The sequence below is a fragment of the Rattus norvegicus genome, chromosome 5 (assembly GCF_036323735.1).
Source record: "Rattus norvegicus strain BN/NHsdMcwi chromosome 5, GRCr8, whole genome shotgun sequence".
In the NCBI taxonomy this organism is placed as follows: Eukaryota; Metazoa; Chordata; class Mammalia; order Rodentia; family Muridae; genus Rattus; species Rattus norvegicus.
In genome coordinates this window covers 21,327,212-21,350,487 of record NC_086023.1, presented here as the reverse complement: position 1 = coordinate 21,350,487, position 23,276 = coordinate 21,327,212, and the positions used below count along the sequence as shown (strand labels likewise).

The 23,276-nt window shown below is 40.3% G+C and overlaps 1 protein-coding gene across 3 annotated transcripts in view; it reads right to left on the bottom strand.

The window, feature by feature from the left end:
• Tgs1 (trimethylguanosine synthase 1) overlaps positions 1 to 23,276 on the bottom strand; it is a 33,526-nt gene that overhangs the window by 5,530 nt on the left and 4,720 nt on the right. For 2 of the 3 annotated variants that reach the window (NM_001107904.1, XM_063287525.1), the window contains exons 3-12: positions 22,419 to 22,576; positions 21,349 to 22,162; positions 18,395 to 18,512; positions 16,297 to 16,383; positions 13,962 to 14,136; positions 11,912 to 12,212; positions 9,415 to 9,573; positions 7,034 to 7,177; positions 3,541 to 3,757; positions 2,580 to 2,658 (exon numbers count right to left, since the gene is read on the bottom strand). In NM_001107904.1, the coding sequence (NP_001101374.1) occupies positions 2,580 to 2,658; positions 3,541 to 3,757; positions 7,034 to 7,177; positions 9,415 to 9,573; positions 11,912 to 12,212; positions 13,962 to 14,136; positions 16,297 to 16,383; positions 18,395 to 18,512; positions 21,349 to 22,162; positions 22,419 to 22,576 (2,252 nt within the window). The remainder of the gene's footprint in view (positions 1 to 2,579; positions 2,659 to 3,540; positions 3,758 to 7,033; positions 7,178 to 9,414; positions 9,574 to 11,911; positions 12,213 to 13,961; positions 14,137 to 16,296; positions 16,384 to 18,394; positions 18,513 to 21,348; positions 22,163 to 22,418; positions 22,577 to 23,276) is intronic. The other variant, XM_039109760.2, reaches the window with a different exon arrangement.

Below are 23,276 nucleotides of genomic sequence, written 5' to 3'. Positions count from 1 at the left end.
GCAGGGCTGCTGCTCAGTGTCACCCTGCTATGTGCACCGGCATAAATGTGATCAAAGTGCTTAATCTGAACCGAAGAGTCTAGTTACATGTTTTGTATGGTTTTGAAAGCAAACAAGGAAGAGGAGTTACTACACCTCAGGGGCTGGGAGGCCTGCTCTCATTGTCTCATGCCTGGTCAAAAACAAACCTCTTCATGTTAAGGGAGCCCATGCACAAGGATTTCAAATACAAGCAGTATCTGAAGCCACTGCATGCAGCTCCTGTGGGAGGACTAAGATATTGAGAGGCATCCCTCTATACTGTATAGGCTCCCTCCTTAAAAGAAGATTCATGTTTGCAAAGTAGGGTGACTCCAGAACTAGTGCTGCCCAACTCTAGACTGCTAGGGGAGAGAAATGAAGGAAAGCAGCACGGACAGGCACCACCAGCAGCAGCAGCAGCAGCAGCAGCAGCAGCAGCAGCAGCAGCAGCAGCAGCAGCAGCAGCAGCAGCAGCAGCAGCGGCAAGTCAATTCAACTGTGGATTCTTTGCATCAGACCCAGGTCCTTGGGTTTGTGTGGTTTTGATAGACACCTATTTCCACAGAGCCTCCCACAAAAAGATGTTTTGAACAAATTAGCTGTGGTTTTACAGTGCGTGTTTGAATAGCAAAGGGTACATGTTCTAGGATAACTCCAAAAGAAAACGGGGATGAGAGGTCAAGAAAAGAGCAAAGCCAGAAAAATACTTCCCTGGTTACAAAATCAGTGGGTGACATCTCCTACATGAACAATTTCTAAGACATACTATACTCAGTTTGACAGTGAGTAGGACATAGCATGACCGCTTTGAAATGGAATTGATGTTGGCTGCAGAAACATTTATGGAAAAATGCAGCCTTGATTTAGACTGTAGGCTCATAATCAGCTCTTCACTCTTTCAAGCTTTTATTACTCAATCTCTTTTCATTGTGAAAACCTCACACAGACATATTTTCTGTTTAAAAACAAAAAAGTAACTTCCTACTGCAGTTTATTTCATCTATACTTCATACCAAGCAATTTCCTTTATCATTTTCTAGTGTTACTACTCCCTCTAGAGGCAGAAGCACAAAGGACCCAGGAAGTCCAATACTGTGTGCTTGTGAATGGTGTTCCTATGGGTACTCACATACAAGTGGGACACGAGTGAATGAAAATGTGCACACATGCCACAGAGGCCAGAGGTTGACAGTAGGTGTCTTCCTTTGTTTAACAAATGAACCACATCCCCAGCTTCTACAAGTCTAATGCTGGCAGGTTTTAAGGACAAAAACAAAAGTAAAACGCAAGCTAATTTTTCTTTGTGTCAAAAGAAATTTAATCACTGAATTTTTCATACTAAAATGTGGTTTCTCGTCAGGCAGTGTTGGCACATGCCTTAAATATAAACTCTGGGAAGCAGAGGCAGGTGGATCTCTGAGTTCAAGGCTAGCCTGGTCAACAGCCAAGACATGGAGAAACCCTACTTGGGGAGAGAGGGTGTAGGTAGGTGTGTGTTGGTGTGTGTTTCCCCATTGCTACGAAATACCCAAATGAGTTTGTCTAAATGTACTATTAAGGACCAGGACAGTCTACTGGATCATACGGCCTCTTAGGAGATAGTTTTGGAGAACCGTGGGTGCCCAAGTCTAGAAAGCAGTTACACAAGTAACAGACAATGGGTTCAATGTGGAGGCTGACATAAGACACTCGCAGCCCCAAAGAACTCGAGTGACATCCACATACGCTATCTTGGGAGGCTTAACACTTGGCTAAGTGGATTATTAATACATGACAGAAGGCAAACAGAATTTAAATTTCCTCTAATTCAGTCTAAGTACTCAGCTTTTCACGTGCTCTTTTTATAACCCAGAGACTGTCAACTATGGAGCACACTGTAACTACTTGGAAAGCTAAAACAACTCTGTTTGAGTCTCATCCCAGAAAATAAACCAGAGAATTTTTCTTAGGTCAGCATTATCCCTAAGGTTTAATGGATTAGTGGTTAGAGAAATCTATTCAACCAAAACTATGAGACTCTTAGATAAGACAGAAAAGACACAGGTAAAATACACACTTAACTTTAAAAGGAAAAAGTAAAGTCTAATACACTAGAAGCATACAGTGGACAAGATGAGGTAGTCAGGTGCTTCAATAAAGGACAGAGAAACTGTTCCTGGGCAAGTTAAAGCCCACTTGTTTCTTTCCACTTGCTTTCTCCTTGCTATTCCTGTTTTTGCTCCAGTGCTGGAATTATGAACCACTACACCTTCCTAAGATCTGGTTTCTTTAGCTGGACTACTATTTTCCAGTACAGAAAGCACAGAAAGGCGGGCCTTGGACAGATGCCATGCAGCATCTATAACACATCACTAGTCAATCCATCTTCATAAAACCCAAGTGATATCATCTGCGTCTCCTTCTCAGGAGCTGTGGTCGGGGAGGGATGTACAACACCAGTTAGGGGCTTCTCACAGCAGGTCCTCTGGTAAGGAATTTCAATTGCCCTGTATACTTTCCTGTCTATTTTTTTCTAACAGCTAAGTAGAAGTGTACAGAATTTCCTCAGTAATGCTTACCTGGTCAACATCAGCATTTCTTGGAAGAAAATAAACAATATTATTAGTGATCTTCTGGGAAAGCCTGAAAATTTCAAAGGTGAAGAACAGTTAAGGATAAGAAGTTACATTTCTGAGTGAAGAGATGTTTATTACCTGTCACTAACCAAGTACATTTGTAAGCGATGAAAAGGTACATATGAAATCCAAAGAGACAGATATGTGATCCTGACAGGTTAAGTGATGAAGCTGCTTTAGCAGAAGGCCCTGTGAGTTGAACAACACTGCCCAGACTTGAGGCTTCTAACTCCAGATAACAAGTCCACCTACTGATCCTCAAGGCGGCTCTGGGCACTTGGCTGTGCAGCGTCTATCATGAATCAGCAGCCACCCTGCCAACCCATTCACAAAACCTTGGGAAACCACTCTCTCCTCCATTCCCCAGGAGCTAGGGCTGCTCTCTTGCTTTATAACAGCAAAATTTAATAGTGACAATGGTCTCAATACATCTATAGATAGACTACCCAACACACAATTCTGACAGTTGTTTGTAAAGCTTTCGTTATTATTATTACAGTGTATACACATGTAGTTCCTGGGTATAGCAGAGGAAATTCTCTTCTTGCATCTTTATGTGGGCTCTGGGACTCAATTTCAGGTTGCCAGGTTTATGCAGTGTCTTAAGAGTTGAGCCAGCTGGAAGGCTGTGCATGGTTTTTTGTGTAAAATACAATGGAATTTATCAAATGTGATGAACATACTTTTTCTCTATTCTGAACTCCTATACACACACACATCCACACCCACCCATGTGCATGTGTGCGTGTGCACGTGCACACACACGTGCACACACACGCGCACACACACGCGCACACACACGCGCACGCACACACACACGCACGCACACACACACACGCACGCACACACCTGCCCCTTTCCTCTCTGCAAGCATTTATATACTATTAGGACTTCCAAAGGATATCCATCAGGAGACATCATGGTCCTAATGTCAAAGGTCTCCGCAGTGGCATAATCTGGGCCCCCCCACGGTGGACTCAGGAACACAACGTCAGCCTTTAAACATGGAGCCAAGAGCAGGAAATCTCCGCAGATAAACTCTATTTTATCTGCTACCCCATAAACTTCAGCATTATTCCGAGCAAGATCAATTTTAACAGGGTCGATATCAATGGCAATCACTAAAATAGAAAAAGATGACAATGAGATGGTTTTCTGAATAAAACACCTAAAAAAAAAAAAGACTTAAGAGACACATAGCTACACACAAATACAATTTTAGTTAAAACTTGTAAATGGCCTTTGAGGGGAGGGGTGGAAGCAGCTATGTTCAGTTGGAGCAGTAAACACTTATAAATGCTACAACTTGATGTAAAGCTAAATGCTGGCCTTCAGAGAAGACCAATCTCCTTAAAGTGGGTTAATGCTCCTACTCCCCCATTGTGTCAGGGAAAGGCTGTCATCACAGCGCTAGGGAGAGCCAGTGATAGCTACTTGCTTCTCTTCTCCTCACGGAGCAGTGTTCTCAGCCTTCCCCATGCAGCAATCCTTTAAAACAGTTCCGCTTGTGGGGTGGGCCCAACCATAGCATCTTGTTGCTATTTCATAACTGTAATTTTGTACTGTCATGGATTATACTGTAAATGTGATTTGCAGGATATCACAGGTTGAGAACCGCTGCTACAGAGGGAGCTGACACTATGGAACTAGCCTGCCTTTAGGACACATCATATGTCTTCTTTACCAAATGCGTGCTAAGCTCCATAAACCCTGCAACAAACTTTCCCAATGAAGAAATCTAGGCTAATCCTAGATACTCAGGTTCTTTCATATTTACAGAGAATTTCCAGCCTTGCTTTATCAGGGTACAGATAGTTTAACCACTGTCTTATGACAAAATGCCAGAAAGGGATGAGTTTGATAACTTCTGAGAAAAATATTTTCAGGCAATACATACATACATATAGATACATGTACATATATGTATATATGTATGTATGTATGTATGTGGCTTATTTGAAAAAAAAAGAATTGTGAAACACTGAATTAGTGGAAGACAAGAAAATAATTATTGATCTGGTAAACTAAGAAGTGCTTTTATTTAGGTCACTCTGAGAGGACATAAACTTGGCAAGTGTCACGTATGCCTGGAACACAAAAGGAGTAGAATCAAGGTCAGAGCTCATCTGCTCCGGTCTTGAAATCATTAGGCACATTCAGTCCATCATTCTCTGACTTCTATAAACTTTCCAGATTCATATTTTGCTTTCTCGATTAACTTCTAAAAGTTCATATAAATTAATGCGATTCTGCTGAAATCCACTAAAGTGAAGGTCACCATTCACTGGTAGGTCTAATAAGATAGTGGAGTATCTTTAGACTATGACCTGGGTATCTTCAGTATCTAAAGCTCTGGTATATCACAGACATGAGTCACAAACCTAGTACACTGCAGGTAAAGGCTCTACTAGGCTAAACCTTCAGTCCTAGGCAGTTATAAACATTTTTTGGGGGGAGGTTATGGTGTCTTTGTAGTTCATTTCAGTCTCAAGTTTGCAACCTTCCTCCTTGTCTCCCCAAGTACTTGTATGTATCACTATATTCCTTGAGAGCATCCATTGATTTTCACTTTTAGTTGTGAGCTTAGCCTTTAATGGCTGAGCCAACTCTCCAGCCCTCCACTAATTTAAATAGCATTTATCTACCTATCTACCTATCTATCAATCTATCTACCTACCTATCTATCTACCTACCTATCAATCTATCATATATCTATCATCTATCTACCTACCTATCATCTATCACTCTATCTACCTACCTACCTACCTATCTATTTATCTATCATCTATCTATCTATCTATCTATCTATCAACCTATCATCTATCTATCATCTATCTATCAATCTATCTACCTATCTTATCTATCAATCATCTATCTATCTACCTACCTATCAATCTATCATCTACCTATCTATCATCTGTCTACCTATCTATCAACCTATCTATCATCTATCTACCTACCTACCTACCTATCTATCTACCTACCTATCAATCTATCATATATCTATCATCTATCTACCTACCTATCATCTATCACTCTATCTACCTACCTACCTATCTATCTATTTATCTATCATCTATCTATCTATCTATCTATCTATCTATCATCTATCTATCATCTATCAATCTATCTACCTATCTATCTATCATCTATCTACCTACCTATCTATCAACCTATCATCTATCTATCATCTATCTATCAATCTATCTACCTATCTATCTATCAATCATCTATCTATCTACCTACCTATCAATCTATCATCTACCTATCTATCATCTGTCTACCTATCTATCAACCTATCTATCATCTATCTACCTACCTACCTACCTATCTATCTACCTACCTATCAATCTATCATATATCTATCATCTATCTACCTACCTATCATCTATCACTCTATCTACCTACCTACCTACCTACCTATCTATCTATTTATCTATCATCTATCTATCTATCTATCTACCTACCTACCTATCTATCAACCTATCATCTATCTATCATCTATCTATCAATCTATCTACCTATCTATCTATCAATCATCTATCTATCTACCTACCTATCAATCTATCATCTACCTATCTATCATCTGTCTACCTATCTATCAACCTATCTATCATCTATCTACCTACCTACCTACCTACCTATTATCTATCTATCTATCTATCTATCTATCTATCTATCTATCTATCATCTATCTATCTATCATCTATCTATCTATCTATCTATCTATCTATCTATCTATCTACCTATCATCTATCTACCTATCTATCATCTATCTACCTATCTATCATCTATCTATCTATCTATCTATCTATCTATCTATCTATCTATCTATCTATCTATCTGTGTAATGGCAAAAGCCCTTGCTCACTGCATCACCTCACTGGTCCAAACAGTCAAAAGTTTTAGAGCTTTGGTGTTTTTCAGCTGTAAAGCATCCTACGACTATATGAATTCAATGTGTTCTTCAAAGTTATGTCAAATGTCATAAAGCTACTGAGTCGGAGATAAAGCTTCTTCTCCCTATCCGTTACTCTTGGGTTCTAAGAAGCATCATGTATGATTGTTTTTATAGGCTTCTAGAATCTTGGCTCCAGGGATTAGTAGGTGCATCTGTATGATCCTGTGCAATTACTTCATCTTTTTATGCCTCCGTTTAGCTGTGAAATTAAGTTAGTAAAAGACATAATTTATGACCGTTGACTAAATAGATACATATGAAGTATTTGCTAAACATATGCAAGATTACTAAACACTGCAAGCTATAGCTTTAAATATCTGGTATAAAATTATCAACTACATATTAAATTTCATCCTCAAAGATATGAACAAAGGTAAACGTATTCTCTGCACAAGTTGGAAATGACACTTTTTTCTGTCATAAATGACTACATTACCTCTTTTTCCTGTCAAGGCAAACTGAATGGTATTTCCTCCAACCCCACAGAAAGCATCTACTATGATGTCACAGTTGAAAGACTGACTGACGCGGCCAGCTATGTGCTCAGCAATCTTCTCAGGAGTGACTGAAAACCAGCCCTCTGCAAAGGGAGAACAGCTTGGTAAAATGTGCAATTCCAAGAACCCAAGCATGAAAAGAAAAACATATTGCACAAGTTTAAAAAAAAGACAAGCCAGAGCGATGGCTTAGTGATTAGCTCAGTCATAAGCTTGGACTGTTCCTGTAAGGGACCAGTTGGCTCCATGTCCACACTGGGTCACGATCACCTCTCACTTGAGCTCTATGGGATCTACTCCCTCTTCTCTCCTCCATTTCAGAGGCATCCCCACACATGCGCACTTAAGAATACACATTGCCTGGCTTTAGAGAAAGGCCCCACAGAGCTGCTAATTCCCGATGCGTCTGTATGCTATCTTCCACATTTCTCTGGTAATCGATCAGAACTGCGATTTTTCTGGTTGCGGCATTAACTACTGCTCATCAGCTATGGGAATCGGCAAGTTCTAAATGGCTAACTGCCTCCCATACTACAGTGACTTTCTCAACTATTTTATTTATAATGGACAGGCGATGATTCAGTTTTTATTGACACTTTATGAACATTTACATTTTCAAAAAATATTTCACGTAGGGCTGATCTCTAGTGTACTGTGTATAAGCATCACCTTTCAATAAAACTGATGGCCAATAGGCTGAGGCAGGATTGGAAAGGGAGACATCTCAGAGGAACCCTGGGAAACGGTTTTGCCACCTGCAGGACTTGGGGTAACATACGAGCCATGCGGCAGACACAGATTGGTGTAAACGAGTTAGCTGAGTTATGTGCTAGTCCAGGGCGAAGCCTAGCTTTAGGCCTAAGCCTTTAGAAATAAGGAATAAGCCTCTGAGTTGTTATTAACTAGGACGTAGGTGGAAGAGTCTTCGCTACATTATTATTACTTGTGAGTGCTTTGCCCTCATGTATGTCTGTCCATGGTGTGTGTGCCACATTTCCATGTTTTTAAATGTCAGAGAAAGCAAAGAGCAGTAGCCAGTGGTTAGGAGGCTGCTTCAGCATAGAAGGAATAGCAGAACCCTTGCCATGTTCAGAAATGAAGTTACACTTAGCTGGAGGGAAGAAAATACTACCCTCCCTTTCTATCAGAAAGAACCTGCATTTCTCAGAAGGAACTTTCTTTGGGAAAAAAAAATGATGGGCAAGTGTTTCTGTTCTCACTACCTACTAAACCTTTAAATGGCTCTTCAGTACCTCCAGTGAACGTTTTCTATTTTCCCCAGTCGTTCTCCTAATAAATTCCCATGTACTTTCTATAGCACTCACTCTTTTACAAATTACACAGGTGGCATAGAATCACTTAACTCCTCAATAGATCAAGACCTCTCAATATAAAAACCAGTGTCAGTCTCTGAGACTAAATTGTCTTTTAAGATCATGGAGGTAGGGAAGGACACGGACCTGAAGCCACGGCTCACTGGCTGCTCTTCCAGAGGTCTGAGGATCAATTCTCAGAAATCCCCTTTCCTTAACCTCAGTGTAATGAAATATGATTTTCTCTTATGCATGAAAACAGAGCAATAATTATACATTAAACAAATAAGCAAGCAAATCAGAGAAGGAAAATTCAATGAAGAATTCAAGTTTTCACTGCTAATTAATTATAAGTTTCTGTATTAGGTATATCTTCATCAGTTGCTCTTTTTAATGATGTCCATACTTCTGTTACCCTGCATAAGTTGCTACAAATACAAGTTAAATCTGAAATTAGAACACAGATGGTCATATGTGCACAACTGAGTGATACTCCACAGGCAATGAACCATCATTCCTCGAAAGAAGTCAACATCATGCTGCAGGGGTAACTCTGTGGTAAAGTACCTGCCTGGCTCAAGAGAAGTCTTGGGTATGAGAGTCCGGGGAGCTACTACAGATTACAGGAAGCTAAGAAAACACAACAGCTAAACGCACATCACACTACTTTATGAAAACATGAGTTACAGAGATAATTTACTATCATTGGTTAACCTTCCCATACAAGGGACTGGTCCCAGGTCTTATTGCTATTACCATTGTTGTTGTTATTATTATTATTTATTATTACAGCAAAAACCATTTTTCTTAGAAAATACATACTAAATAACTGGGAGTGGCATGATCTATGTGACTGGATCAGAAAAAGACAACACACATAGAATCAAATTATAAATGTTGGAAATAGCTGAATCCAGGTAAAAATGGTATGAAAATTTTTACAATTTTTCTGTAAATCTACAGTGGCTTCTAAATAAAGCTAAACAATACATCTATATTTTATTTACCTTTGTCCAATTTGATCCCATCATCAAAGCGAGAGAAAAGCCTGTATCTCTGGGCCCAGTATTTTGCCAGCTCCGGAACAGAAGCTATTTCAGGTGGTAGGCCATTTATCTTTTTGTTCTTGTTCTTCTTCTTCTTCTTCTTTTTCTTCTTTATTTCTACTAAAATAGAATGTAATACAGCTGCTGACCATGAAAAGAGAATGGAACTAGGGAACTCGTAAACAGCAGCTATGTCAAATAATCACATCTTGGACTGTAGCAGACCACACGTGCAGTGACACATGCAGAGAATCAGAGCAAAACAGAGCACTACTGCTTCAGATTACAGCCCGACTGCCATTTATTGGCTTGAGAAAACTGCCTGTGTGGACACTGATCTCTGCCGCCACACTGGCCCTGGCATTTATTGGCTAATTTCTTTTTTCTTTTCATTCCTCTCCCTTTCCCTCCCTCCCTGCCTCCCTCTCCCTGCCCTCTCTCTCTCATGATTTCTTTTTATTTATGTGCACTGGTGATTTGCCTGTATGTATATCTGTGGGACAGCATTGGAACCCCCAAACTGGAGTTACAGACAGTTACAGGCTGCCAGGTGGGTGCTGATTGAACCCATTCCTCTGGACAAGCAGCCATCTTACTGGAGCCTTCTCTCCAGACCTGTAAGCTTTAATTTTACTCCTACAAAAGGAACAGATGAGGAATGCACAGTACTTTACTAATTTCATTTACAGCAGTGATGGGAGGTAAGGACTAAACATCTGAAATCTTCCAAAACCAGAATCCTACAACACATCTGGTCCCCACTGTATCAGACACAGGATATCCAACCTGTATACCAAAAGCACTAATACAGGTCTAAAAATTGTCGACAGCCACATTGTTTTAGTGGGTGAATTACAGAAATGTAAATGTTTTTCTTTACTTTTTTTGTTATTACATTCCTGGAATTGAACTTAGTGCCCGGCGGTAGACAAACATATGCATGCAAGCATCCATCCATTGACAGGGTTGGGTAATTTAATTTGTCCAGGCTAGTGTTGAACTTGTGGTCCTCCTGCTTTTAGACTCCTGAGAAGCTGAGGTTGAAGGTGTGTTAGCAGGGTCACATTTCATTTTAAGACAACATCTTTCCAAGGCCCATTAAGCTTTAGCCCTGGCCATATAACACAAGGTGTCTCAGAAGTATGGTGAGTCAACATTTAGAAAAACACATTATTAATTGATTATCAGGTTCAAGTCTCCGGAAGATTAGAAGCATCTATGCAGCACTACTTGTAGATGAAGAGAGTTGCCAGAGTACAAACAAGATTGCAGTAGACAGAGAATAAAGCCCTCTCACATTCAGATGTTCTAAGGTTAGGACTATCAGGTCATTGCAAATAGCCAAAAGTGTTGAGGGAAAAGTACTGCTGTCACCCACCTCAGCGCCCAAGCAGCACATGAATGTCAGCTCTTCTAACACTGGCAATGAAAGACCATAGAACACTTGAAGTCTACAGTGTAACAAGGCAGGAGATAGGTGACAGGAGACTTAGGTACATGTGTGCCTACCCAAAGGAAAGGTGTCAACTAAACCAAGCATGTTGGATAGTTTTATGTCAACTCGATACAAGCTGGTGTCACCTCTGAGGAGGGAATGTCACCTGAAAAACTGCCTGCATAAGATGGGGCTGCAGGCAAGTCTGTATGTAGGTAGGCAAGTCTGTATGTAGGTTAGTTTCTTAGGAACTGATTGATGTGGGAGAACCCACCCCATGGTGGGTGTTGTCACCCTGGGTTGGTGGTTCTGGATGCTATAAGAAAGCAAGCTGTGCCATCAGTAACACTCCTTCAGGCCTTGGCATCCTTCTTCCTTGGTCCTGCAATTTCAGTTGCTGCCTTGGCTTCCCTCACAGGACTGATTCAGGATATGTAAGGCAAATAAATAAACCCTTTCCTCCCCAATTTACTTTTTAATTATGGTGTATCATCAATGCAACAGTAACCATAACTGAAGGACTTGGATCCTCTTATTAACTGTAAAAGGAAAGGAGGACCACAATAGACATGGTTGCTTCAGAAGGACAAACGTGAGGCAGTGCACAAAGTGAAGTAAGTAAAAGTCTTTACCTGCAACGTTCCCGCGAATGCTTTCATCTTTACTAAGAAATTTGGCCACTAAAAATGTTAGTTTTCATATTTATTAGCACCAACTACTGTAAATGTATTTTGTCAATATTCCATCAAAACCCTTCAAACTATTACAAAAACCTATCAAAAAGAAAATGTACGCTTCACTAATGTCAAGAGTGACAAGCCACTGTCGGCAGGGACAGGGTGGTAACCGAGATCACAGTCCACACAGATAATGCTTGTCTTAACTTGATCCAGCCCGAGTAAGGAAAAGGAAAGAGCAGTCACAGTGCCGAATCATAGCCCTCAGCTCATTCTCACTACCCTGAGGCAGGCGTGCAATCCGAGTGCGAGCCAAGGACACACAGGTGAGGCACATCTACTTTACCTTCTGCTTCTGCACGGGGAGAGTTTGCTACTCCTTCAGTTGAACAGTTCTCTGGAACAGCTGCTACTAAGGAGCCCCCTTCACTCTTTTCTGCTTCAAGTTCACTGGCTGAAGAGATGGTCTGACAGTTTTCAGGTTCTGGATCTCTGGTCTCCATCAGACCATCAGTTTTCTCCATGGACATGTCTTGTTCCTCAGAGTCACTGCTTGTGCAAGTGTCTTGCATTTTGTTGTGAGAGAGAGGCTCCTGTGATATCTCCTCATCTACAGGCTCATTAACCCATTTTAGGAATTTTTCCACCTGAAATTTTAAGATACCATAACAAACATCAATTAACTATAAAGAAAACAGAATTTTCTCACCTTTTACTATTTGTAACTTGGTTAACAAGCCATCATAATTAAATGTATCAAACAAGCTAGAAGTAATTCTGGGCTATCTGGAATTTAGGGGAGCATCCTATGACCTAATTAAGAATTCTTTTAAAAGAAGTTACATGGCATCAACTGAATGCTGATTTGTCTTGAAGATCTGATGTCTTCTAGTCTACACAGGTATCAGGCTTACACACGCATAAACATGCATACGCATACACACACACACACACACACACACACACACTACTCGTAAACATAAGTAAATCTAAAAGCAAAACTCAAGCCAAGTTAGAGCTATCTCAGAAAGAATAAGTACAAATAGCAGAGCTGACAGAATTAAGTCCTAACCAAATCAGTTTACTTGCTAAAATGTTAAAATGTAATGGCAGTCAAAAGCTGGATGAGTTACTTCCTTGAATTTGCTATACAATGAACCTTCTCTATATCGGGTCTTTATGATCTTAAGAATGAATAACTTTCAGAGAAAGGCAGATAAATGATAAACAAAACCTCATACTGAGGAGAAAGTGCCATCTCTCCATACCCAAGAGAACTAAGGTCATAGCAGTCATTATATGCAGCTGTTTCTATATTCATCTATAGGTGAAATATATGGGAATTATTACTTCCAACCCAACACATTACAAAATCTTAAGAGACTGACACCAGGTAGTTTATTTCAGGTATAAAAAGGGTCACTAAAATATTCATTAAAATATCAGCAACCGGGCTGGAGAGATGGCTCAGTGCTTAAGAGCACTGAATGCTCTTCCAGAGGTCCTGAGTTCAAATCCCAGCAACCACATGATGGCTCACAGCCATCTATAATGAGATCTGATGCCCTCTTCTGGTGTGTCTGAAGACAGCTACAGTGCACTCATATATAATAAATAAAATCTTTAAAAAAAAATCACCAACCTTGACCAATCTGAAACACACACACACACACACACACACACACACACACACGAAAAATAAACCTATTTATTTGTAAAGCATGCTTAGCCAGAAGGCTGAAGTCAAAGCATTCGAAGATACAACAAAATCTTTCAGAAGCCTGAGATTGTGCTCCCTGTCTTTAAAGGGAGCTGGTTGCAACAGCAATGATAAGAAGACTCTGATCATGAGAAATGCCCCATCCCTAGTAGAAGGATAACTCACCCATCACATGAAGTTCTAATACATTTGTTTCTGGTTCTTGATTGCAAAGACCAAGAGAGGTCATGTTATAGTGTGAATCTGTAAACTAGGCTTGTATTTTACATTCTTGGGTCAAGCCTATTACTTCAGTCTTGTGATGATCAGTCTTTGGATGAGCTCAGAATTCAGGCTTGTGGTTAAAACCTCAGCAGAATCTATCCTGGGATCCTACTTTGTGTGAAAAAGGTATGAAAATTCCCCCGTCCTTATCTGTACTACATGGGCAAATCAATCTAACTGACTTATCTTCTTAGATGCTCCAGCTTTTTAGTTTTCAAACATCCCTTTTCCATATTACCTTAATTTCCTTCCCTGTTCCTCAAACCTAGTTTACACAATATATAACTTCGTAAAGCTAGTGGAAAATCATTTGACATAGCCTTCAATCTTGAAGGGTGGAACTTCCCATTTAAACACAACTTTAAAGAGCCAAGTTCTAAACCCCGATTCTGTCTCATCCAGCTGTGCGCACCTTACTCCGTACTTTACTCTTCCTGATAAAGGGTTTCCCTGACTCCTCGGAGAAGACGATGTGCTTGTTCTTCACAGTCATCCGCTTGCGCATGTCCAGGTACTTTGACTTGTATTTCACATTCTTCTCTAGATACCTGACCTGTCGACGACTGAAATTTGGAATTCCACCATATCTAAATCAGACCAGAACAAATGATTCATGCTAAAAATTTTCGTTTATAGGGGAAAAGGAAACCAAAAAAATGAAAACAACAAAAACCTCAAAACCCAACAACCCCCCAAGTCCCCAAATAACACTTTTTACTAGTATTTGCTAGTTATAGCTATCATTTAATCCTAATAAACTTTCAAAATGATGAAATCACATAACGACCTACAGAAGAGCTTATGGTTTGTCTTTATGACAATTTAAAAGCAAATGTGAAGGCAAATCCCCGAGTCCCAGGCCAGCCTGGTCTACAGAGAGAATTTCAGACTACACAGGAAAATCCTGTCCCAAAATAAAGCCCAAGCCCCCCAAAACCAACACCCCCCCAAAGTAAAAAAAAAAAAAAACAAAAAAAACAACAAACAAAAACAAACACCACTCCCTCCAAAAAAAAAAAAAAACCAAAAACAAACAAACAAACAAAAAAAACAAAACCCAAAACCAAATGTGAAACACTGATGATAAGTCTAACATGGGTTATTTTTTTTCTGTTTGAGTTAGGCTTATGTCATATAGCCCAGGTTTGCCTTAAATCCTTCATTCTCCTGCCTCAGATTCTTGAATGCTAGCATTACAAGTATGACATCACAACTAAAATGCAATTCTAATGTAGATTAGAAAGTAGAAATTATGTAGCTGATTGCTATGAAGAAGGCTAGTAAAACCGAAACAGAAGCATACTTCCTTGTTGGGGTAATTTTTCTCAGAGTGATGACAAAACCTTATATAGGGCCATCATCAAATTAATGCTAAGAATGGTTGCCAAATGCCTAGTTTAAAGCAAATCTGATCTAATCTCCTGAGTTTCTGTCTGCTATAAAGTTTCCAAGCCCCCAAAAGTCCTCTTTGACTCATGTTACCTTCATACTAATGATAATATTAATAATAAAATACTTTCTCTTTAAGTACAATCCTATTTCTAAATAGAAAAGACAAAAGTTAAAATTCCAAACAATGAAATTTACCTCCATGAGTGTATACTACCAAGAGTCAAACAATAGTTTACATAAAATCAGTGCTGCCAACGATATAAACAGCTTTTATATATACCGTTAAACTCTATGCTTTAGCCTAAAGTAACTACATAAACTATCCCTGACTTCAGGTATCTGAGCATGTGACTGTGAAGTCAGTATAGGCTCTGAGGTATGGGCATGCACCTTTGAACTAGTGAGGCAGTTCTCATTTTCTTTTCCTGCATAAATTTCTTACATAAATATCTACTCATTCATATTTTTCTTAACCTTTGGGCATTTAATTCCAGAGAATACTTAGGTTTCTACACACAATGTTCACAGCAGCTTTATGTGCAATAGCAAAATACAGAAAAACAAACAAACAAACAAACAAACAAACAAACAAACAAAAAACCAAAAAAACCCCAAAGGCCATTTAAAAGGCAAATGGTTGATCGCTTTTTTGCTCTATCTCTATAAGATATACTGACTACCCACCCCATCAAGGAGGAAAGAACAAAGGGGATGCATCCAACAGACACCATGCTTAGAGCTTAGGAACAATCTGGACATTGTTAACGAGGATGGAGATCTAACACCAACTTTCACTGAAAGGAGCAGGTAAACGCCCACAAGAAAGGGAACATATGGCAAACTGCTGAAGAAAGCAAGCTGTGACCTATGCATGCTATACTATGACTTAGAAACAAAGGAGTCACCTATGTACCTAGCTGTGAAACATTTGAATTTTCACAACATCTTTGCTCCAAGGCCTGTTTCCCAGTTTTGAGAAGAACAAAGGGTAGCACCCTGAGATGCCAGGTGGGGACCATCACTTGAAGGTGAGCTTAAACGAAACCCTCTTTTTGTGAAATGTGATCTGGATTAGGTCAAACTGCATGTGACCTACGCTGCTGCATCTATATAATAGACTGGGATAACACTGGGCTGCTACTAAGTGCAACTGAATTAATGCAGAGAATACATCGAGTACATAATGCAACTTCTACCGTTCAGTCCTACTGACAAGAGAAGCTGGTGTCTTCATCGTATTATTTGCAATGGCATCAAATCCAGTATTATATACTATCTACTTGAATTCCAAAAAGATTTTAGGCGGTTGAAGTTATTAGGATTTCAAGAAGGTAATAGCCCTTATGAATAATTACTTTTGTCCTGAGCCATGCTTGAATCCTAGATGGAAACCATTGTCATCAACTTCCGAATCTGGGTTTTCATCAATGTCCAACTCATGGCTAAAAGAAGAAAAACAAAAACAATAATAAAAACAAGATAAAAAAAGGCAAAAGAAGGAAACAGTAATAAGCCACGACTTTCAGCATGAACAGTATCACACAAAACCAGAAAGTACGGAGAAAAAGTACTTTAATCGGTATTTTTGGATAACTTAATGTACTCAGTAGTGTTTGAAACCAACGAGCATTCATATTCTTTTATTTAAAGATTTTAACTTGAAATGCATGTATGTGTGTCTCTATCTATGTGTATGAGTGTGTGAATTCAGGCGTGGCAGTGGATGCCAGGGCAAGGACCTCAGATCCTCTGGGGCTGGAGTTACAAGCTATTATGTGCTGTGTGACATGGGTTTTTGGTACCTAACAGCCCCTCTGGGAAAAAAACAGTGTTCTTAACTCCTGAGCCATCTCTGTAGCCCCCCAATCTTAAACCTTCAAGTATTCTACCTCTGTCCCTGAAGATGGTGTAAATACTTATCTATGTCATCTCGCTGAAGCCCGAGCTTAATTTTCTGGAGTGATTTCTCTAGAGCTCAATCAAACCAAAACATTTTCATAGGAAGTGTTCTTAGAAAGAGTAAGGCATGGGGGCTGAAGGGTTGGCTTAGAGGCTAAGAGCACACGAAAGTCTCTCAGAAGCCCAGTGTTTGGTAATCAACACCCATATTGAGCAGCTCACAACCATTGGAAACTCCAGAGCCAAGGAATCTGATGTCTATTTCTGGCCTCTTTGGGCATCTCACATACTACCCTCAGAACACATACAGGTGATAAGAAAACAAATCTTTAAAAAAGGCTGTGATACAGGTGGCAGGTAACCCTGAAGAATTTACCAATTGAATTTGACCAGACTTAGCTCATTTACAAAGTACACTTCTGCCTGTGTGTGTGAGGGTTCTCCTAGAGGATGAAAGGCTCTCCACAGTGGCATTCCAGACAGACAAAGAATCGCAAAAGAAAGCAAGATGGGAACTAGTTCTTAGCTTTCATTGTGCCCTGATGTACCACTATCAAAACCTTGTGCTTACAGTCAAAACCTTGAGTTGCTTCCATGGACACGACTTCCCTGTCATGATGGGAACTTAAGTTCAAGCTAGAGTCCAAAGCCTCTTTCCTTAAGCTGTTTCTGTAGATATCGCATCTCAGAAGTGACAAGTGCCTTAAACAGGTATCTTTAAGAACACTGATTATATGATCCACTGCATCACACAGAATACAGAAGAAGTAACTCTTACAAAGTTTCTCTTTCCAAGCAAGCCAAACTCACTAAAAACTTTACTGAGTACATACTAAATCCTAGGAATATCAGCACACATCCTTCTTCTTCAGGGAACTGGGAGCAACTAGTGGAGCACTAATAAGCAAAGGTTCCTTCTACAGCCAACACAGCAGTGGCATGTGCTACTGGACTAAGCTATTCAGACTTCTGTTTGCTTATCATTTTTCTAGTTCTACATGGAAGGAAAAAACCTTATGTGGAACACTATAAAGAAATATGTCTGCATAACGTTCCAAGTCCGTAATGCTCTATCCTTCCCTACAGTCTCAGCACTTGGGACACATTAGACTTCCCATCATGATCTATTGCACTGTGTGGGTGGTAAACTGAAAGCACTGTCTTGGGTAGAGTTGATCTTCACTCTAAATTTAGGTAAGTACCAAATTAAAGAACCTACCTTCGTCTCGTCATCCCGATGCATTTAACAAGAACAACTGATTAAAGTCTATTTCAAAAGTAGCTTAACATATATATAAGAAAGAAATTCAACTACATGTGTGGGGGTGGGCTGAAGGTTATGTACTATACTATAATATCCTATACTATGTGATAGTTCCAGTCAACTTAATGATATCACAAAACCTGGTTATTGGTCGCACAAAATGAGGAAAGAAATTATTTCTTTAGAATTTATGAGTGGCAGAATTAGGACTGTGGGCCTAAAGGTCTTACTAACAGACCCGCCTTTCCCTTCCAGCTCAGTGCTGCCGGGCGAGGTAATGTGTGACTTACCTTCTCTTCATTTTGCTAGGCTTATGATCAGGGGGGTCATCTTCACTCTCGTTTCCATCAGTCCCGTTATGGTGTGGTCTATGTTTACTTGTATTCGTTCCTGAAGATTCCTGCAACTCTAAAGAGAGAGAGTACAATGGACTTTTCCTTGAGTCTTGGCAACTCTTCTGTTATTTTCTAAGGCAATCAGTTATGCTATGCCTGTTAAGGCTCCATGGTCTAATCATACAATTTTGTGTTACTGTGCTTTAGTCAAAGATGGCACTGTGAATTTGAACACTCAATAGTGGTCTCATGAGATTTTAAGCTTTTTTTTTTTTTTTTTTAAGATTTATTTATTTTATGTGAGTAGACTGTTGATCTCTTCAGACACATCTATAAACGGATCCCACTACAGATGGTTGTGAACCATCATGTGGTTGCTGGGAATTAAACTCAGGTAGGACCTCTGGAAGAGCAGCCAGTGCTCCTAATATCTGAGCCATCCTCTCCAGCCCAATCTCATGAGATTTCATCACAACTCACTCACTGTTTTAATTTCAGTGTCTTCTGATGGATGCACAGCAGTGGAGTCACTTGATTATGAACTTCTCAGAACCTCACCTCCTATGTAACTGAGACACAACTGTGCTTTAAAGGCAAAAGGAAGCTCGTTTGTCTACATCTATACAAAGTGTGCTACAGGGTACAGCATTTCCTTTCTGCTACCTGCTAACTGTTGGCAGGTACATTCTTTTTTCTTTTAAATCAATCTTTGTGGGTGTGGGGGGGGGGAGGGAGGCCATGACCTGAGGGCTGAGGTCACAGGATAACCTGTGGGACTAGGTCCTCTCTTCTATGTGGGTTCTAGAGATCAAACTCAGATTGTCAGGCAAGTGCCTTTACCTGCGGAGCCACCTCATTGACTCTGGCAAGACAATTTCTTAAGGTGAATGTTGTAGGATATTTGATCACTGTGAACCCTGAGATTGTGTTATTTACTGGAAAATCTGTTTCTAGTTTTATGCCCAGACCTAGCACACACCTTTAATTCAAGAGCTTTCTGTTTATTGTAAACAGGATTAAATGAAGTCAATCATAGTTCAAGAGAAAGAACAACCAGTTGACAAGAAGTGAAACTGGAAAAAAACCATACAGAGTAAGAGGGAGACAGGAGGATGGATAGAGAGACACAGGAAGTAAAAGGGAGGGACAGTGAGTCTGAAGGGTTTTTTGACGTGGAGCAGGAGAGCTTCCTTTTGGGACATTCTCTGCCTTTCTGAGCTACCGGGCTTCACCCCAATATCTGGCTCCTGAGTACTGGTAAAATTGAACATTTACTAACAACAGGAGAACCGTAGCAATATATCAGAACATGTTGCAAGAAGGGAGTCATGTAAGAATTATGAGTGCTTATGAGAAAACTCCAAGAAAACAATACAAAGTCTTATGATCTCAGATTCTTCAAAAAACAGAACTGTTCTTGGAATGTGTTTCCATGCCCCTCCCTGGTATAGTGGATAGGAGTGAGTTTACTTCAGATTATTCATTACGACTTGCTATTTTATTTGTTTTTGTCAAGTGTGGCTTTGTACTTGTGACTGAACACGCTACACGAGCAACTCCTCATCCCTCAGAGTATAAATTATCTGAAACTCTGAATAAAGTTGACTATTGCAAGAGACTTTAGTCCATCTCATATACTGGTTCCATTCTCTCAGGTCCCACTGCCTCTATGGAAGCAAACAGGGATAGACTGGAGAGTGACAGTGACAAAGCGTAGAAGTCACACGCATGTAGAAATGTAACACAGACTTCATATTTTGATCTTAACAGGAAAATGAAAGTATGCTAAAACCTTAAATACTCATTGATCCCGAGAGACAACTCAAAGGAGCAAATTACAGCCAACCAACATATGTGGGGCAGACCTTAGACGGCAATGATTGAGAAGCATTACTGTGTTTGGAAAAGGAAAAAAGTATAACCAGGGAAGTGGATAAAAGGGGCAAAATATAGCAGAAATACAGCCTAGTACACTGACCAGTATGCTGCAAACTTTGTTTAATAAGTAGAGAAGCTGTGATGGTCAGTGTTCACTGTCCCTGGGAAGGGCTCTGGAATGACGTAGGAGACAGGCCTCTAAGGACCTTAAGGGTATTTTCTTCAATAGGTTATCTGGCGTAAGAGAACAGTACCCTAAAAGGTGGGTGGAACCATTTTCAGGGCTTGGGCCTGGACGACATAGAGTGTGAGCTGAGTATGAGCATGCAGCTGAATAGGACCCGCTGCTTCAAGGGCTGCCTTAAATTCCCTGCCATGGTCCAAACCTTCAACTGCTAGAGAAAGTAAACACTCTCTTCCTTAGGGCGGTTTTGCCAGCAACACAATGTGTATTTTATCACAGGAAAGCAACAGGAAAGAAGTTAAGATATATGTATCAGGAATATACAGATAGAAACTTAAACCAAGGATGAGTCTCAAAACAGAAAGGAATGAGAATGTAGTAGCTCAGAGAAAAGAGAAAGCCACAGAACTCTGCAAACTTGGGGTCAGGACTGGTTCACAACTACCACAAGCCTAGGACTGGAGAGGCTGTGGCAGCAGGGCCATAAATTTCAGCCTGATTATGCAGTTGTCTTAATATAACCTCAAATTTCTAAATTAGAAGATTATTAATCTATGATAAACAAAGCTTTTGCCTGTGAAATGCTTGCTTTTAATTCTAATTCATTTGTTTTGAAAAACTCTAAGTTGAAAGTTCACTGTAAATTAGATTTCCCAGGAGTGTTTCAGTCTTGCCTTTACTGGCTACAGAGGTACAGAAGGAAGGAGTACCTTTTTTATTAATGTAGATGGGCAATTAATTACTATTTGTAATACGACATTAAGATGGGATAAAATGTTCATTAAATATTAATGTGTTAAGCAGACTGAGAACCATTACCTGACAGACTAAGTCTGGACAATCCTACCTTGAGCTGGTTGGTCTGAGCTTCTGTTCTCAGATATGTCACTTTCCTTGGGTGTTCCATGACAGGAGTCACTTCCTCCAGAGGCAGGGCACTCTTTCCCAGTGACTTCACTGAGTGGCTTGTCACAGTGTTCAGAGGAATCTAACTGGCTCTGTTCTACTTCCTCTGCACTCAGAGTTATCTTATTAATCCCAGCAATAATTTCATTGTGGTCATTGTCATTTGAGCCAAGGCTTTCATCCTCAGCTGTGTTAGGTGAAGATGACAAAGTCGTTCCATCTGCTTTCAGGCTGCTCTCAGCGTTCTGGTCAACCTGTGTATGAGATGTGCAAACATCTTTATCACAGTTTTGTGAGGCAACGAAAGTCCAGCCCTGAGCTTCCCAGTACTGGAACTGCTCCAAGTAATACCAATAAAGCTGACTGTAGTGCTGCTCCCATTCTTCCTTTGTATCAGGAAGGTTCCAGGGTTCAGAAGACAGTGTCTGGTCTGGATATTTTTCTTGCCAGCTTTGCCACAACAGCCCTTCTCCGTATTCATTCCAGTACTTTTCCCAATTCTCTGTGACCTCTAGCTTTGGAGCCAGTGTATTTTCAACAGGAAGGTTTTCTGCTTCAGCATCTGTTTTGCTCTGAATTTCACATGCGCTGTTGTTCTCACAGTGTTCAACTGAGGATGGGTCATCGGAGACTACAAGGTCATCTTCTTCACAGTCATTTCTCCAGTCCTCCCGCACAATTTCATCTAAATACTGCTTGCGGTGCTTTCTCCTCTTCTGCCTCACTTTAGCTTTATTTCTTGCATTCATGGACACCTACATCAGATAAATGGTAACAAGCTTGAGTCTACCTCAAGAGTAGCACAACCCACCCACACCCAAACTCCCAGCATGGGTTTTTAATACACAAAAAGTAACTGTTAAGTGCTCAACAGAAGAAAAGTTACATGTGGGACAAACCCCAACTTGTACTTTGGCTATGATATGAGTAAAGTGTGCTGTGAATGAGTCTGACTGACCGACAATACTGTTTTATAAAAACACGAAATGGAAGTTAAGAGTAGACGCACACCTCAAAACTCCCATGCGTAGACATCCTACCAAACCGGACTGGTAAGCCCATACTTCTCATGAGTTTGGCCTCGGGGTCAAGGTCACCTTCATCTGCGCTGTGTGACTCCGTAGTGCCACTGGAATGATCATCTTCCTCCTCTTCTGTAACTCGGTCTCCTACAGACAGCATTTGTCAGCTTCATTGTAGAGAAAATGCAAACGCAGGTTTTCTTATCCTCATTCTAAAGAAGAATCTGCGATCCAGAACTCTTACATGACTTGCCCATGCTTGTACTAATGCTATTGCTACATATTTCAAAATCTAAAGAGTCGGTAGTGGTAATGTGAACTCACACTCACACACACACACACACACACACACACACACACACGCACCCCGCTCACTCCAAGTCTATGATTTAGGAAACAGAAATAGATACTGCTAAAGAAACCTCATATGAGAGTCTACCTAAGAGGCTTTTCTGTGAGGACAAGGCATCCATCTAAGTAGCGAAGAGCGTCCCACTCACTACTCCATCCACTGACATTATGAAAGCTCAGGTGAGCGTCGGATGAGGAAGACAAATCAACCAATTTTGTGGTCCTCTCGTGGGTAACACAGCTTCTCAGGTTCAGCAGGAGTCTAGAGCCTACAGAATCCCTATGTGGACAGCACGGTATGAAACCTTGGCTTGCCCTATCCTTGAGAAAGGTAAAGTACTTTGAAGGCAACTACGATAGACTATATTGGAGTTGTCTTTGGCTTAACTCTGTGCTGCAGTTCTGTTCAATCTGAGAAACTTTTATGTGGAAAGAGAAAGGGGATAGGGAAGTGTGAGAGAGTATAAAGTCAAGTCATAACACAGAATAAATGTTC